The sequence below is a fragment of the Heteronotia binoei genome, chromosome 3 (genome assembly GCF_032191835.1).
Source record: "Heteronotia binoei isolate CCM8104 ecotype False Entrance Well chromosome 3, APGP_CSIRO_Hbin_v1, whole genome shotgun sequence".
In the NCBI taxonomy this organism is placed as follows: domain Eukaryota; kingdom Metazoa; phylum Chordata; class Lepidosauria; order Squamata; family Gekkonidae; genus Heteronotia; species Heteronotia binoei.
Window position 1 is genome coordinate 95,116,094 of NC_083225.1, and position 18,641 is coordinate 95,134,734.

General features: G+C 40.1%; 1 protein-coding gene across 3 annotated transcripts in view; it reads left to right on the forward strand.

Moving 5' to 3' along the window:
- Positions 1-18,641, forward strand: part of DSCAM (DS cell adhesion molecule) — an 805,927-nt gene that overhangs the window by 707,520 nt on the left and 79,766 nt on the right. For 2 of the 3 annotated variants that reach the window (XM_060234239.1, XM_060234240.1), the window contains exons 25-29: positions 763-951; positions 4,988-5,278; positions 10,757-10,933; positions 14,857-14,887; positions 16,523-16,638. In XM_060234239.1, coding sequence (XP_060090222.1) covers positions 763-951; positions 4,988-5,278; positions 10,757-10,933; positions 14,857-14,887; positions 16,523-16,638 — 804 coding nt within the window. Of the gene's footprint in view, positions 1-762; positions 952-4,987; positions 5,279-10,728; positions 10,934-14,856; positions 14,888-16,522; positions 16,639-18,641 lie in introns of those variants that run through there. The other variant, XM_060234242.1, reaches the window with a different exon arrangement.

Genomic DNA, 18,641 nt, shown 5'->3' on the forward strand with positions numbered 1-18,641 from the left:
TTATTATATTTTAGTGCTGCTTGCTTAAAGTGCTCCTGATGATTTATTTTCTGTTTTTTTTAGTGGATTCTAATGCCTACATTTACAAAAGGCTTGATTATTTAATTTTCATAAGCTATTTTGATTGCTTTTTCAAAGTGGAAAGGAAGGATATATATCCAAAATGAATAGACACATATGATAATCACCCTGCCATAATCCAGTTATTGGCCAATGCTGCTCTGAAGTATCACATACATGATGAATTATTACATGGTGTAATATTTTGATGGCCTTATTTAAAGGATAGTTCTTTCACTTGCACAGTTTTATTGACTGAAAAGGCAGTGAAAATAGCTTACTCTGTTCCTTGATTGAAGTTGCATGTTTCTTCTATTTAATAGAGAAACAAAACATTAGACCACATCTGTTCAAATTAATTGAGAAAAATATAACTCTTCTCTTTTTGTTATGCTAACTCTGTAATACCCTTAGCTGAATAGCCCTGGCTAGCTTGATCTCATTAGATCTCAGCAGCTTAGCAGGGCTGACCTTGGTCAGTATTTGGATGGAAGACCACCAAGGAAAACCAGGGTCACTACACAGAGCCAGATAATGGCAAGCCTCCTCTGAATGTCTCTAACCTTGAAAACCCTACAGGAATCACTGTAAATCATCTGCAACTTGAGTACAAAAAACAACAACACTGTAATCTTCTACAAAATTCATGATTCACATATCTCCTGAACATAGTGTCTACTGTTGTCTTCACTTTTTCGAAAGGTTATATACTGCAGTACTCAGAAGACAATAGTGAACAGTGGGGCAGTTTTCCCATTAGCCCCAGTGAACGTTCCTACCGTTTGGAGACTTTGAAGTGTGGTACCTGGTACAAGTTCACACTGACTGCTCAAAATGGAGTGGGACCAGGACGAATCAGTGAGATCATAGAAGCCAAAACACTTGGAAAAGGTACTTAAAAATCATTCTCCTGTTGTTACCCATGTACTAATGGCTATTGTAGTCTCATGCAGGTATAGATAAGCAACCATGTTTTGTTTTTAAGACACAAAACAACATTGTGGTTGGTGTAATGAGATGACGGAGAGTTAGACTGTGAGATGGCCTTCTCCAGAGTTTCATAGCATGTGGAAGAGTTTCCCAGACTTCTTTGCAGATGAATAAAAATATCTCTGGCACATCATCACTTTCCAATAGTTCTCTTCCTCTTCTGTTTCTGTTATTGTTGTGGTTACTAGAGTCAGTGTTGGTATTGTTGATGTAGGTGCAAATGTGTGTCTGTGCTTGATTATTTACCTGTTTGCTTATATAAGCCATGTTCACTATTCATGTATTTATATTTCAGTACAAATTTAAATGAATTAAAGTAGGGGAAGGGGGTGGACAATATATTTGGTATAAGTGGGTTAGAGGGGAGAGTAGGGGGAGGCTGATAAAGTTGGGTTTGCAAGGGGGATAAGTATTTGTACAGTTTGTCAAAAACTATAATAAACAAGTAGTAATAATTTTTAAAAGATATGAAATTTGAAGGTTGCAGTTCAAATCACATTTTAGTAATTTTCTCTGCTAAACTAAGAGTATAAAAGAAAATTGTTTTAAGATGATGTATAGGTGGTATATGACTCCAAAAAAAATTGGCAAAGATGAATAAAAAGATGCCAGACAGATGTTGGAAATGTAGAAGACATGAAGGTTCTTTTTACCATATGTGGTGGACTTGTGAAAGAGCGAAAAAGTATTGGCAGATGATTCAACAAGAAATTTCAAAGATCTTGGGATATGAATTCAAGAAAGTAGCAGAGACTTTTTTATTGGTATTACAAATGGAAAAATTTCCAAAAGAAGATAGAACTTTGATCTGGTACTTGCTTTCATCGGCTAGGACATTGTATGCGCAGTTATGGAAGCAAGAAAAAATACCAGAAAAATGGGATTGGATTGTAAAAGTTATAACATGGAGTGAGATGGACAAACTAACAAGAATCTTAAGAGACTATGATTTGGAAGTGTATGAAAAGGAGTGGAAAAAGTTTAGATGTTATGTAGAAGAAGAATGGAATATAAAAGGATATTGGACAATTTTTTAATGATGATCAAGTACTAGAAAAAAGTAGAATATGAATTTAGGTTCTTATGGTTTAAGGGTACCTTTAAATGTTAGTATTTTAAGTATATAACTTCAGCGAGAGTCAAGTAACGGGGGAGGGGGACTAGAAAATAGCATATGGGATAGATAAAAAGAAGGTATTCATGGAAAACACAATTTTATTGATAACATATGGTAACCATATTCATTAATACCTTCTTTTTATCTATCCCATATGCTATTTTCTAGTCCCCCCTCCCCCCGTTACTTGACACCCACCGAAGTTATATACTTAAAATACTAACATTTAAAGGTACCCTTAAACCATCTGTCAGCAAATATGATGGTGGGGTAAGGCCCAGTTGCATCTTGCGGGTGATAGTTTTGACCTCCTTACATAATTTGCCCGGAGGTGAGGTTGCACTGTGAATGGTTCAGGGCAAAATGATGGGTAAATTGCATTTTGGCAGGAGCTCTTCACCCTCTTTGATGTGGCAACTTCCAAAAATCTAGTGCATTGTTAGTGCAGACCTTTACAGAAATAGAGATGGGCTTTACTACTTCCTGTATTGCATTGTTTCAAGTTAGATTTCCAATACAGTCTCAGCTTCTAAAACTATAAGATATGAAACAGCCAAAAAATAGTGAAAATAGGAAATATATTTCTGAATTATTTTTGTACAGGTGACAGCTTTAAGAGGAACCGCAAAGTTGGTACTCGTATGCCATTTTGACACTGTCATGTTTAAGTGCAACTGTGTGTGACTTAGCTTATTAAAAATGTAATTGTTGAAGTGTATGTAAGCTATTCACCTTGCTTGGCCAGTTCCTCATATATTGGTAATGGTTCACTCCCATTATGATTGGATTGTTTAATCTTTTGATTGGATTTTGTTTTCAGCTTGGTTTCTGCATGCTAATGTAACAAACATACATCATTTTGATCTCTAGGCCTTCTTCATTTTGTAATCTGTACCACACCCAAAACTTCTGCAGGGCCGGATCGGGGGGGGGGGGGGCAGAGGGGGCAGCAGCCCCAGGTGCCACCAGGGGGCACTGAATTGGGCACCCCCTGGTGCAGAAGGGAGGATGGAGAAAGATTGGCCGCTTTTGCCATCTCTCCACCTTGCAAAGAAGCAGCAAAAGCAGCCCCATGGCTCCCCCCCATTTAAAGACCTCACTGGCTGGTGGAGTCTTTAAATGGGGAGGGGAGGCAGATTGCCTGCCTTTGCCATCTCCCCGCAAGGTAGGGAGACAGGAAAGGCAGCCCCATGACTTCCCTCCTCATTTAAACACCCCAATGCATTGCCTGCCTTTACCCTCTTCCCGCAAGGCAGAGAGGTGGCAAAGGCAGCCCCAAGACTTCCCTCCCCATTTAAACACCCCATCAGGGTGTTTAAATGAGGAGAGGGAGGCAGATCACTTTCCTTTGCTGTCTCCTCGCAAGGCAGGGAGGCGGGTAAGGCAGCCCCCACAGCTTCTCCCCCCATTTAAACACCCTGCTGGAAAGGGAGGCAGATTGCCTGCCTTTGCTGTCTCCCCGCAAGGCGGGGAGGCGAGAAAGGCAGCCCCTGCGACTTCCTTCCTGCCTCACATTTTTTGAGTGGGGGTGCCATTTGTTGGTTTTGCCCCCACTCAAAAATATGTAGATCTGGCCCTGTTTGTATCCGTATATTATTTCTGCCATCAGAAGGCAACATTCTGTGGAGGTGATAAAATGGGTTCTAACACAGAGGAGCTTATACCACAATAAACTATTACTCTGAAGCAATGTTCCCTCTAAATTACAGAGTCTTGTGAGCAAAAATTCTACTTTGTGAGCTACTGGCATGAAAGTTGTGAGCTACTGCATAAATTAGTGTGCTCTGGGGCCATCCTTCCTGAGTCAAGACAAAAATGTGTGAGCTGGAGGCTAAAAATTTGTGAGCTAGCTCTTGCCAACAGCTTAGAGGGAACACTGCTTTGAAGTTGTCAATAAACAGAGATATCCTAGAGCAGTTTTATTTGTTTTTTTGTTTGTTTTGGGGATTTCTGTCCCACCTTCCCTTGCAATTGGGCCCAGGGTGGGTCACAACAAAATAGTGAAACAATAAAACAATTCAGCATAATTCCAATAAAATCTGACCAATTAATTTGAGTGATGGCAGTCTCAAAAGATCCCTGACAATGGATTTATATCGTCTCTGGGTTCAAGGCTTATACCTATGGCACAAAGGGATAGCATAGTTCTTGTATGATAGCCTGCACATTATATGGGAAACAATGCATAGTCTAACTACTGTGCCCCAGTGTCCCTTCCACTGTTACAAAGATGCTGGGAATGTATCTCTGGTATTTCATACTGGAATCAGTAACCTTCCCTCCCCCCAAAAAACATCTCATTAGAACATAAGAGAAGCCATGATGGATCAGGCCAATGGCCCATCCAGTCCAACCCTCTGTGTCACACAGTGGCCAAAAAACCCAGGTGCCATCAGGAGGTCCATTAGTGGGGCCAGGACACTAGAAGTCCTTACACTGTTGCCCCTCCTAAGCACCAAGAATACAGAGCATCACTTGCCCCAGACAGAGAGTTCTTAGATTGTTTGTTGCAGCCATTTGGTGATGCAAAATATCTAGGATTATCCCATTCCTACATCCCTTCCCCCCCCCCCCCCATTCTGTCATCCCCACTTTGGAAAAAGCAAGTCAGCAAGGAAAAGGGGGAAGAGGAAAGAAGGAGGAAAAGGAAAGGGTAGATTTACAAAGAGGTTATTTTAAATAATAGATAAAGGGTGAACACTTAAAAGATGTCCCGTTTGGGATTAAAATTAGATCCCTAATCTGAGATGTTTGGACATCACTATGTTATGCCATCTATTTATTCTTATTCTCTAAACTCAAATATATATTTTCTTGTAGAACCACAGTTTTCTAAAGAACAAGAGCTTTTTGCCAGTATAAACACCACTCGAGTAAGATTAAATCTCATTGGCTGGAATGATGGCGGTTGTCCAATTACCTCCTTTACCCTGGAATACAGGCCATTTGGGACCACTGTGTGGACAACGGCTCAACGAACATCTCTTACTAAATCATACATTGTGTATGACCTTCAAGAAGCAACCTGGTATGAGCTACAGATGAGGGTCTGTAATAGTGCCGGCTGTGCAGAGAAACAGGCCAAATTTGCAACACTCAACTATGATGGGAGTAAGTGCATTCATTTCATTTGTGTTTAATGAAGTATGATCATAAATAATTTATTTTCACATAATGTCCTCTAAGTGCTGTTTAATTTTGTGTGTGGCAATATGGCAGCTGTAATAACGAGATTTTACAGTCTGAAGTTCCATCTGCCTGTTGTCACATGGAAAATTTCACATCTATCTGTAGAAATTTATGACACACTTTTCCTATGACTAGACTTTCCAATGAAGTTTTATAACTTGCTATGGCATAATGGACTACTCTAGTGTCATAGGAGGATGCTTTTCCATTCACTCAGCACCTCAACATACCAGCAGAAGAGGTGCTTCTCACCTATATAAATATTCATTCTGACACAGAGGATTCAAAAAGAACGGGTTTGACAGTACTGTGAAGAATGAAGAAAGGGAGACTGGTATTGAGAGAATGCAGCCTTGTGCTACAGTAAAGCCCTGTTTTGCATTTAACTCTCAAAAGAATCTCACAATTAGTATCATTTCCTGCCCCTATCCTTAGTCAAAAGCTATGGTACTGAGAAGGTTAATACCAAAACTTTTTGTTTTGCTTAATCTTTCCCAGCAGCAGCAGACTGGGAGAAAAAAGGCTCTGGAAAGAGTTCTGCCCCACAGCTTGCCCACAGCCCTATCCCTTTAACAGGGCGAGAAGGGGAGGGTCTCTGCAATTTCCATGCAACTCACATCCACCCATATTGTGTGGGACAAGGGCAACTGACTCCTGGCTATGATGGCTTCCACCCAACTTGTACCTATTTGAATTTTGTAGGGTGGCAGCTGCTGGCTCTCAGCAACAGCAGTCTCCACTCCCCTCTCAGTGGACACCAGCTTGTGAAGGCAGTGACTCCCACCCACTTTGCATGGAATTACCTTGTAGTTTAGGTGGCACTGGCAGGGGGCAGCACTCCAGCCTATCAGTCTGAGACTTCACCTAGCAGCCTTACTTGCTAGTCCACCCATGTTTGCATGATTTCAAATTCATCAATATATCTAATTTTTAGCATTGGCCAAAGATGTAGATACCTGAATCTGGAGACTGGAGCCATTAATAGACCGACAGATCTTTCTATGAACCTGGAAAAGCCCTGGGCTTGCAAAAAAAATTGAAATCTTTAAAAAAAAAACCCTCCAAAGAACAGAAGCAGCAAAGTAGCAAAGAATAGAAGCTGCTTAAAGAAATGAATGACCTCTGGAATGGCCATTGTGAGGCTGCTGAGCAACCTTAGGAGCACTGCCAACCTCTAAGCCCTGATTTGTTAGTAGAAGGCAAGCAGGAGAGAGGATAGAACACTTTACAGAACTATGTTGGTCTTTGGAAGACTCACTGGAGCCAACCATGACGTCAACCACTGAGTGACTCACTTCCACATAACATAACTTGCATGACCAGGACTGACTGCTTGACACTATTCAACAGCAGCTTTCCACAAAACCCAGTGTGATATAATGGTTAAAAGTTTCAGACTAGCATCTGGGAGACCCAGGTTTGAATCCCCACTCTGAGATGGAAGCTTGTGAGTCACAATCAGCCTAACAATACACAGGGTTGTTGAGAGGATACAATGGAGGGAGAAAGGCAGCTGAAGACAGGGTGATAAAGGTAGGTTGGCCAGTAAGTGGCAAAAAGAGAAGGAAGCAGAAAAAAGGCAGAGGCTATATGGGCTTTCAGGAAAGGGAAAGAGGAAATAATGGGGGAGAGGAAAATCAGATGTGATATCCCTTGCAAGTCTTTCTGTGTTCCCTGCTTGTTTTTTCCTGTATTGGGCTTAAGCCAGGGATTACATGCATTTGCTGAGTTAGTACTGGAACAAGAAATACTAAATAAATAAACTTTATGTTATGTAACTAGCCACCTCACTCCTTTTTTAGACATTATAGCTGGTTCTTCAGTTTTGTGTGCCAATAGTACTTGACGTTCTGTTTGAGATCAAACACTTTTCTAGGGTATTCCTTGTCATAAAACAGCTGATGGAGCAACCATGCAAAACAGAAATCCTTTAGTGTTTTCTTGCTGGGGACTGAGATTTGTTCACCCATTTGTACATGCCTTCAGGCATTCCTCAGGCCATTCCAGAGGTCATTGTGAATTTGTCTATAGATACCCTGAGAAATAAAAGAGGTGATTTGTAGTATGGATTCCAGTTTTGGGTGATTGAATCAGGCCCTGAATCTTTTTATCTGGATCCTAGCAATTTTACAATTTCCCCAAAAAGTATAATAAAATGCTTGTGCATAATTTAATTCATAAAAAAAAGAAAAAGTGTTAGAAGTTGTAGTGTTTGTTAAGATTTAATTAAACACCCATCCTGGCTTATGCCAGGCTCTGGGTAGTTTATAGCATAAATAGTCATACAATAAAATACAGCATAACAGCATAAAACTTAGTCAAAATCATAAATCTCAGATGATGCCCTATAGGTTTTTTTCTATCTTGGACTACCAGGGCATCCTACTGGTGGGCGAGGGAGAGGGAAGAAAACTTACAAAATGTTTGAAGGTAGGAAAAATGTAAGAGAAAGTCTTCATTTTCATTTTATATCTCTCTTTTTGATTTTTTGGATCTATGCCCTACTTATGGCTAAGTTTACATGCTTCATAACTATGAAGCCATTACTACTTGATGTCATTAGCTTTATTATGGAACCTCACCTCATACAAATGGTCAGTTTCTTTGGCTCTTGACTGATTCTGGTCCCTGAGGAGTAGAGATACCCCAAGAATACACTACATCCTTGATTTATACTATTCCACTGGAGTGTTATTAATTCTAATTCCTGAGAGCGCTTGAGAACATGAGTTGTCTTACTGGACCTGATCAAAGGTCTTTCTAAGTGTCTAATCCATCATCTGAGTATTTGCACAGCACAGCACTGTACAGTTTGATACCCAAACAGACACATGAGCAATTCATTCATGAATGAGTTTTAAGAATGTTTTACTGTGATGATTTTAACAATACTGTAAATTGCCCAGAACATGCAGTAGCAGGGATTGGGCAATCAATAATTGTAATAAATAAATAAATAAAAATGTTATGGGCACTGTGTAGTTTGTTGAAAGTATCTGGTATTTGGAGTTATATTGCCTCTGTATATGGAGGTTCTATTTTCTAGTTTTCACATGGTAGAGGCAGATCTACTACTACTCATAAGAGTTAAAAATCCAGAACTGGGCTCTTTTTTTCTACTTAATTTTTTAAATATAAAAATTCAACATTTTACATATTATAAAAACAAGAAACTCAAAGCAACATGAAATAAGACAACAGATCAGATAGGAAAAAATAATACAATGAATACTAAAAACTAATACAATATATATTCAAAATCATAAGATCACAATATCACAATTTTTGTAATCTTGTCATTCTTCAAGCGCCTATAAAAATAGTTTTCACCATTCAAAATAGAAGCATATCTGTATACCAGGGTTCAGAAGGCAGAATATCTTTTTTTCTGACAGATATTGTACCGTAAGATACCAGACACTAACAAAATTATCATACCTTTCTTTCTGAAAAGGGGACTGCCAAGTTTGCCGTTATTTTAGACAATACAAAATATGACCGTAGTCGAGTATACCATGATTGAAGGAAACTCATCTTTTTCCAGTTTGCAGCAACTGTGGTTCTCACTATAGGCAGCAATATTAAGATTAATTCAGCCAGTGATTTATTTGCTATACTATCAAGTCCAAATTCTAATGAAAACATCTCCGGGGTAGTGTCAGGGAAAGATTTGTTACTCTTCCTTCTACTTCAGAATGCATGATGATCGTAATGCCCTGGTATTGTATTTGCATTCATTTTGATAATATACCCTACAAGTGAAGGCCCATGAAATTCAGGGTTGGGGAATTGCATCTCCTCTCACCCCCATTGCTGAGCCTTGGGGTCCAGCAGTGGCATTGTCTGGAGCTGCTCCAAGCACAGAGCAGCTCCCACTGCCTGTCACTGTTGAGTCTGGAGCATCTCCCAGCATCTGTTGCAGCAGCACCCTGAATGGTTCCTGGCATACACCATTATTGTGTCAGGATTCCAAATAGCTCCTCACATCCATCACTGCTGTGGCAGGGCCCGGAGCAGTTCCTGGATGTACCACCAAGGTTCCCAAACTCCACCACACAGACAAGAAGGAAGGAATTTAATTGCCCTTGTATAATTTTTTTAAAAACTGTTCATTTCCCATGTGCCCCATATCCACCGATTTAGCTATCTGCAGATGGGGGCCATGGGTGGCTATTAAAATACAAGATAATCTGAAACATGTATTTTAAAAAAATAAGGGTGCAGTTTAGTGTTTTGTGGATCTAACTCCTCTCCCCATGTTTGGGCACACATGAATTGCAGTGTCCTGGCCATTTCATAGAAAAGGCAAAACAGTGCTACAGCCATCCACTTTCTCTTAGCACTCCAGTCCTGCTGGAGCAGAAATAATGTGAGAACTGGAGTCCTGAGGAGAAAGAGGGAGGCTTGATTCATAACAGGGGTTTTGCACAGTACCTGCCTCTCCTTCATCATGAGGTTTGTGTCCAGTGACAAAGACCAAAGAAGGTTCAGTAGGTTCTGTAGTAATCCATCAGAAGTCACAACAGTGTCTATAGAAGATTGGACTATACCCTGACAAGTATTCACATTGGTGTACTCTAAAGCTGAACTTTTCTTGTACATTGTTTTGGATATTTTATAGACATGGTATTGATATTTATAAATATACATAAATCATAAATACACATCAATCAAAAATATAACCCTACATTATCCTCTGTGTGCAATTTCTAATCTAACAATTTTTGGTTGGTTTCCGTGGTTTTAAAATGTGATTTTATTAGGTATGGGACTTTAAAAAATTTGTTAGCTGTTGACAGCTCATTTCACTTACCAAGGAACAGGAACCTTGCAAGACATTCTGCTTTGGGTACAGCAGTTCCAGTTTTTCAAGGCTTGTTTTGACCCATCTTCAGAGGAGGTGTCTTGCAAAGTGCATCACACTGATTTCACAAGCTCTCTTCTCAGAAAGCTGGATTTATGTGCTGATAGCATTTTTGAGGAGAATGAATATGAAATAGGCAGGAACAAAGCAAGGTCAGATTTTAAAGTGAGACAATTGGAATAAAAATAGCCAGTTGTATAAAAGAATGATCATACAAAGTAACACTATAGCACAGAGATGAAATATCCATAGTTTGACTTCATTAAAGTTGGCAGGTCGGGTCCACCTTAAAAAGCTGCCATTCAACTTTAGTATGGCTGATGAAACTTCCCTATCTAACAGTTAAATGCTAAACAAAAGTGCATCCTTCTAGGCCCATTAAGTCAATGGACTTGGAAGGCTGTAATTCTGCTTAGGATGGCACCATAAGTGAACCTCTTAGGGACATACAGTTGAGCTTCTGTACACTGTAGTCACTTAAAAAACAACCTTTTCTCTTCATTGATAGGCATCTAATGTCATGACACTGTTTCCAGGTACAATCCCTCCACTCATTAAGTCAGTTGTCCAAAGTGAGGAAGGTCTGGCAACCAATGAAGGGCTAAAGATGCTGGTGACCATTTCCTGTATCTTGGTTGGGGTCTTGCTGCTTTTTGTGCTTCTACTGGTTGTGAGAAGGAGGAGGAGGGAACAAAGACTGAAGAGACTCAGAGGTAAGAGTGGATAAGAAATATTTGTTTGTGTATATGATAATCACCTTAGCAGGAATATGTAGCTTATGAGAAGAGCCATTATTGTACAGGAGCAGTATGCCTGAAGCTCCCCATAGCGCAGGGGTGGCCAACGGTAGCTCTCCAGATGTTTTTTGCCTACAACTCCCATCAGCTCCAGCCATTGGCCATGCTGGCTGGGGCTGATGGGAGTTGTAGGCAAAAAATATCTGGAGAGCTACCATTGGCCATCCCTGCCATAGTACACTTGATACCACTGTGGTAATATTACTGTTGTGAAGATCATGTAGTATGGAATATTTACTATGACACACTAACACCGTGTAGAATGTAGAAAAGTTAGCACAATGTTGCCCCTGCCAAACCCAATGAGAATGCTGAGGAGAGAGTTTTTGAGCAATGACCAGACCACTCCCATAAAACAATAACTGTCCTTAGATATACCCATGGAACAATATAGAAGCATTAGTTATTGCTGTGTTTTACAGTAATCCTTCATCATTCCAATAGTTCCTGCAAGAATTCCCTTTGCCTTACCATATTGTCATCTTACAGACATGTACAAAGCAATGCCATTTTCCAGAGTGCTCATATGATAGGAGGGCTTCCTGAAGTCTATAGTGATCTGATCTCTTCATTACCAGAAATATTTGATTTAAAATTATTGGTGCCTCGATCATGGAATGCTGTGAATTTCACCTCATGCATGTTTATCAGTCAAATTTATAAGAATCTATTTAAAATGCTTGAGGTCTGACTTTTATTAGTTCTCTCCAAACAGAACAACTACTAGCGAGTGGGTTTCTGATCCACTCAATAGCTTCATTCTGGGGAAGTCTGAAACGCAGCAAAGAGAGAGATCTCATGCCTCTCTTTGGCAGTTGTTCACATTGTGAGAACCTGGGCCTGGAGTAACTTTGTCTATGGGGTCGCAAAGAATCGGACTCGACTGTGCGACTGAGCAACAACATATCATGGAATAGAGTAGGTTCAAAGCTTGGATTCATAGAATCACCTAGTTGGAAGGGGCCATACAGGCCATCTAGTTCAACCCCCTGCTCAATACAGGATCAGCCTAGACTAGAGCATCCCTGACAAGTGTTTGTCCAGCTGCTTCTTGAAGGTAGCCAATGGAGGGAGCTCACGACCTCCTTAGGCAGCCAGTTTCACCACTGAACTACTCTAACAATAAAAATAAAAATCCTAATATCCAGCCAGTACCTTTCTGCCCATAATTTAAACCTATTATTGTGAGTCCTATCCTCTGCTGCCAACAGGAATGGTTTCCTGCCCTTCAGTGGTCATATTTGTCGAGAGAACTGACCACATTACCGAAGCAGACATTCATAGGAGTGCCCTTTATGCTTTCAAAAAGAGAAATTGGGACGCTTTTTTTTTAGAATTTTAGAGACTGCTTGGTGTTATTTTCTTGGAAAATTAAATACTGTAAAATGTGGAGGTGTACTTTGTTTGTTTTACCCTACCTATAAAAAGTTCTGTGGATGATATTTCAGCGTCTGCTTTCTCTTGCTTTCCACCTTATTTTTACTGCTGCGTTGGGTGAAGCAGTCCATCTGATTACCATAAAGCTGTCTAACAAAAATAAAAGGAACCTACTGACATTTTTGTAAGGTAGCGTAGGTATCAGCTTTGGTAGTAACAGTATTTTGCTTGTATACTAATTCCATTCACTTTAAACCAAGCAGATGTTCCAAAACTAAATTGTATTTTGAAATTCAGCCGAGTCTAACTGAAAGCTACAGAATAGCTGCTGATTTCCCAAGAGGCTATCCAGAAAAAGGTTAAGAACTAAAGCTGACAAGATTTTAACAAAAATGAATGAGGGGTAACAGCTGGAGTTCCCATTTTTCGTTTCCCTTGTGTAGTGATGTTCAGCCTTATAATTGTGCAAAACCCTCATTTTATAGTCAAATTTAATATTCTACTGAGACTAAACTCTTGGTTCTAATGTTTTGAACATGTTGTTATTGGAGTTGGCAATCAGTTTTTATCCCCTGGTCTAAATATGTCATGGCTAATAATTTTGCAGGGCATTTATCTTCACGTCTGCCAAAACACTCCATGTATTATTTTGGTACTGTTGGCTTGGCTGGCCAAAGAAAATAATAAATTTTAAGTAGATATTAGAGATGCTTGAACAGCTGCTGGTTCAGCATTCATCCTGTCCACCGATCACGAACAGGGACTCCCCCTCCCCCCATGATCAGTTTGATAGTTGCCACTTTGTTCATTAGGCTTCAACAGGTTGCTTTACTATATGCCTTCCTAATCATACAGTGAGTGTAATTGGATTTTCATGCATGCATGTTCTCACAAAGTGAACAATTGCCAAAGAGAGGCATGAGATCTCTGTCTTTGCTGCGTTTCAGACTTCCCCAGAATGAAGCTATTGAGTGGATCAGAAACCCACTCTCTAGTAGTTGTTTTGTTTGGAGAGAACTAATAAAAGTCAGATCTCAAGTATTTTAAATAGATTCTTATAAATTTGAGTGATGAACATGTATAAGGTGAAATTCACAGCATTCCCTAGTACTGCCTAACAGTGACTAAATGATTATCTAATTTAGCTATGGAATTATGAGTAAAAGAAACTTATTAGAAATGACAAAGCATACACATTTTGTTTCTTTTTATAATCATTAATATTTTGGTCAATGATTTTGTTTCTTCACTTTTTTGCTGTTAGTTTTGCAGATTCAATTATGTTGTATACAAGCATTTTCTGTTTTTATGCACAATTTATTTTGTATTTATAGTTAAAATGTGTGGCACAAATATTGTTGAAAATGTGCTTGTTTTATGGAGAAATTGTATGAAAATAATCTCAAGATTGATTTACAAAAGGGAAGTGAGATCAAAACAGGGACTGGCTGTTTCAAAAAGCGGGAATGTGAAATTTGAAACATCTCTATCATCTGCTTCCATTGCAATGTAAGAAAAACATGGAGCATGCATTTATGATTGCCATGGGGCCTATTTCCATGTCATCTCAGTGATGAAGTCACCACCGTCACCCAACCGCAGTGTTTAAAAGAACTTGTTGCATAGGCTGAACCAAATCAACAATAATGACTGCAAGGAAGAGGCTAAAGAATATGCCAGTCCTCCATATAATAGCAGCCCATGAATGCAGTAAGCCATTTTAAGTGTTACAAGTGGTAGTAGGGACTGCACTGTTTCAGTGGTATCTCTGTGCCAGTATTAAGGAAAGATCCCATCCATGTCTGCTCTCAGGAACTACATCTGAATGGTGAAATCCATGCTGTAGAAATAAAAATAAATAAAATGATCACAGGAACAGTTAAGAACATAAGAAGAGCCCTGTTGGATCAGACCAGTTGTCCATCTAGTCCAGCATCCTATCCCACATAGTGGTCAACCAGTTCTTCTGGAGGTCCAGATGCTGAAGCCTTCCCCTGATGTTGCCTCCTGATTCTGGGATATTCAAAGGTTTACTGCCTCTAAACATGGAGGTTCCCTTTACTCATCCTGGCTAGTGAAGCAGAGAAATAACGAGGTCCGCACACATTGCTGGTATGAAACGAATTTACTTTGATATCAAGGCAGAACTTAGCCGGCCATAGGCCCTATATGACTAAGTTAAAATCATTTTACATCCAACAAGTTTTATCTGGCCTCTAATGGACAGTTGCTTCAAACATCTTAATTTTAAAGGCAGAAGTATGCTTTTATTCATTATTATAGGGGTATTCATTAATTATTCAGGGGTCCCCCTTCACTAGTAGCCACAGATAGATCCATCCTCAGTGTGTAATCAGTGTGTAAGGTCTTAGGGAAAAATATCTTTTTAAATGGTTTGGTTTAGCTGACAAACATTTATGAGCTCTTTTTGAGGTAGTAATATTTTCCCCTTTTTCTTCTAGATGCAAAGAGTCTAGCTGAAATGCTTATGAGGTAAGTATAATCTTTAGAATATGCCAGATTGCTGTTAAGGAAAGGAAATGGCCCTAGTAGAGCACTGGGCCCTCTCCAAATGGCACAGCAACTTTTGGGAGAACATTCCATTTGGTATTTGCTTAGAAGTTTTAAAGCAGCAACTGGGTATTGAACCTTCCAATTCATCGGTATTTCAGTAGCACCTGGTCATGGGCCAGGTGTAGGCCCCAACCCTGGTACAGCTGGATACTTACCCAAACCTTGTAGTAAAAAATATATATATCAGGAACTGTTATCCTATGACTACATAGTTCATGGATATCATGTAAATCTCAGCAACAGTGTTGAAAATAATCTGCAGTGTTCCCGTACCCTTCATCTTGTCTTTTTATCTGGACAAGTAATTGTCAGAATGAACAGTCTTGAAATTTTATGGATATAAACTTTACCACATACTCTGTATCTGATATGAATTTGCTACAGTTTTTTTAATGCATACAGATACGCACACACATGCAAAATAGTCTTGGTTCATAGCTCCTTCCAAGTGTAATTTTCCAGTACACAAATTTTAAAATGAGAATATAATAGCTTCAGTGATAACACACTAATTGTTTCTTATGTCTGTGCCCAAATGCTACATCAATCACTAGGAAGTTAGCACAGGAATGGTGACTGGATTGCTAATTTTTTTGCCACTTCAATGTCCATAGAACAAACAGCAGAATCTATTACAGGAGGTGAGCTGCCTTAATGAAATAACTGCTATCTGTATAGAAGCATGAATAAGCAACTGCTTGTAAGATACCCAGTTTCTAGGTTGATCAATATGCTAAGATAACATGAGCATGACAGCAGCCTTCCTTCCCTGCTGGCTGAAGAGTTCATTAGTTTTCTGTCTTTAAGAAATGAAAGAAGAGAAGGAGAACTAAGAGCTTCATAAGCTGCTTCTACGAGATGGTCTAAAATCAGTCTCAAGGGATGGCTTTTATAGTCCTTCATTGTGCTCATCCCTTATTTTTTCTAAACTTTATGCTTAAAATTAATACAGTTTGTATGTGTGGAAGAACTAATGAGAAGACTTGTTTTGATCATCTTTCTGATCAATCTGGCTTTCACTGATTCTTTACGAAGTGCATCAGATAAAATTAATCTCCAGGGCTTTTTTTTTTTTTAATGTGGTGACAACTAGTACTTTTCCCTCCTGCACTCTGACATCTAAAATCCAAGTGTTCCATTTGGACTTAGCAAGATGTTTGATTGACTGTTTTTAAGATATGTTTTCATTTGGAGTCTGTCATTTTTTTTCCTTTTCCCACAAGGCTAAAGGAGCAACCTGATACCACCTCCACTTAGAACCCTTTTATCTAGTAACATTTGCATGGATACAAATTAAGAGTCCTTAAGATCAGGACTCAAACATCTGCTTTTCTTCCACTCTATTTTTAAAATCTAGCCTAATTAAGACTTTTGGAGAACTGAAAGCTTGCTCATGTTAGGTTCTTTTGGTTGGCTCTAATAAAAAGTTTTTATTTAAAAGTAAATGTGAATTATTTTAAAATAGTATTTGGTTTGTTTCTTTGCTTGGTTTTTAATTTTAATAGATATATTCCATTTTTTGTTTGTTTGTTTTGCATTTTAAAAAATTCCTAGTAAGAATACAAGGACTTCGGATACACTTAACAAGCAACAACAGACTTTGAGAATGCACATAGACATTCCCAGAGCTCAGCTTCTGATTGAAGAGAGGGATACAATGGAGACCATTGGTAAGCTGTGTTGTTAGAGGCTTTGTATTGCTGCTTTTATAGCATATATATGGAAAAGAAATGATAGCATATTTGATTGTTTGAGTAATAAAGACATCTACTAAACCCTTACTGAAGAATAAAACAACAAACAAACATAACTTAGGGAGAAAACTTATTTAAAATTCCAAAATAAAATTAACAGTTAAATAATTTAAATGCAGTTAACTTTAAAAGAGTGGAATGTATTCCTCTGTACTGACTCATTTTTGCTCTTGTCCAAGATAGGAAATTGCTACATTGTAGATGAGACCAAGATCTGTGGCTAAAGCTGCAAAGAAAATGATGGAAATGGTTTAGACAAACAGAAAGAATGGGGGAATCAACTCCATCCCCAAAATGCTAGGCCAGCAAGCTTACAGCCTGTGCTGCTGGCCCAGTAATGAAGCTCAAACCAATTTAGATGTAATCTATGGTCGTTTTCGCACTTAGCGTTTGCTCCCCTTATTCCGCGGCGCAATTATGTCCGGATCATTTTTCTCGTTTTCGCACTAGTGACTCTTTGCGGAGTCGCCTTCCCTGAAGCCCCGGCTCAAGTCGTTTTCCCACTGGCATCGACTTGAGTTCGATGCCCTGTCAATCATTTTTTTTTAAGCGCAAGTCTGGTTGCGTAAGGACGTAACAACGTAACAAGAGCGTCACGTGTGCCGCTTCTGCTTATGGATTGGCTGCAGCTGTAGCATCCTCCACAGCCCTTTATGTGTTAACAGAAGCATTCACAGTGGAGAATCTGGATGTCAACTTCCCACCACTGATGGTGATTGGCGGGTGCTCAGCGCGCTCCGTGGAGTCGTCTGGGTGTCCCCAGTCGCCTCCGCTGGCTGCGTGGACTAACGCTATTTCGTTATAATGAAATGGTTGCGCCATAATGAAATGGTTATGGCGACACATTACACGTTGTTCAAACTGGAGAAAGCTTTTACATTTAAGCCTCCCAGCACTAGTGTGTGTGTGTTTGGCAGGTTCTTCCCTTCCCAGCCTCGCTCCCTCCCGGGTGGCGAAGCTGGGATTTCCTCCGCGCTCTGCCCTTTCCCCGGCTGGCGCTTGCAGCTGCAACGGCGACCTAACGAACTAACGAAATGGTTGCGCCATAATGAAATGGTTGCGTTATAACGAAATGGTTATGGCGATACAGTACACGTTGTTCAAACTGGAGAATGCTTTTACATTTAAGCCTCCCAGCACTAGTGTGTGTGTGTGTGTGGCAGGTTCTTCCCTTCCCAGCCTCGCTCCCTCCCGGGTGGTGAAGCTGGGATTTCCTCCGCGCTCTTTCCCCTCCCCGGCTGGCGCTTGCAACGGGGACCTGACTGATTCCTGTCGCCAGAGCTCCCCCCCCCCCCGCCCCATTCTCTCCTTCCCCTTCTGTGGCGCGTGTGAAGAGCGAGCTCGCGTCTATTTTCTAACCGAGCAGAATGTAGCCAGGGAGAAGAATGCAGGACTCCAACTTCCCATTTTATACATGGCGATTTTGTGCAGGTCCAGAAATCCTGGTGGCACAGCTGAGGGAGGCATTGCCTTTTTAAAACACACACACATGAACGCTTTGGCCCGCGCCGGCACTAGATTTCCCCCCCCCCCAACAATGTATAATGTAGTTGCGAGATAACGCAACAGCGAAATAACGCAACTAAAGTCAATAATAATTAAAAAAAATTCTAACGAAACCAATTGAAGTGGCAATTGAGGCTATTCCAGGAGGGGTTTTTTTTTTCTATTTGTTAATTTCAAAATATCGCTATTACGCAAGAAAGATGAAGTTTAAAAAAAAAAATGGCCGTGCGGGCACTTTTGGGAAGCGCCGCGAACGGCTGATGATTGGCCAAGGGGGTGGATGGGGTGGGAGGACGGAAAGGGAGAGGGTGACGCCCACAAAGCAGTCGATCCGGCGTGGATGGATTTCCCACAGCAAACTCCGAGGAGTGGATCCGGTGTGGATCCGGAGGTTTTCAAAAACTCCGGAAGGA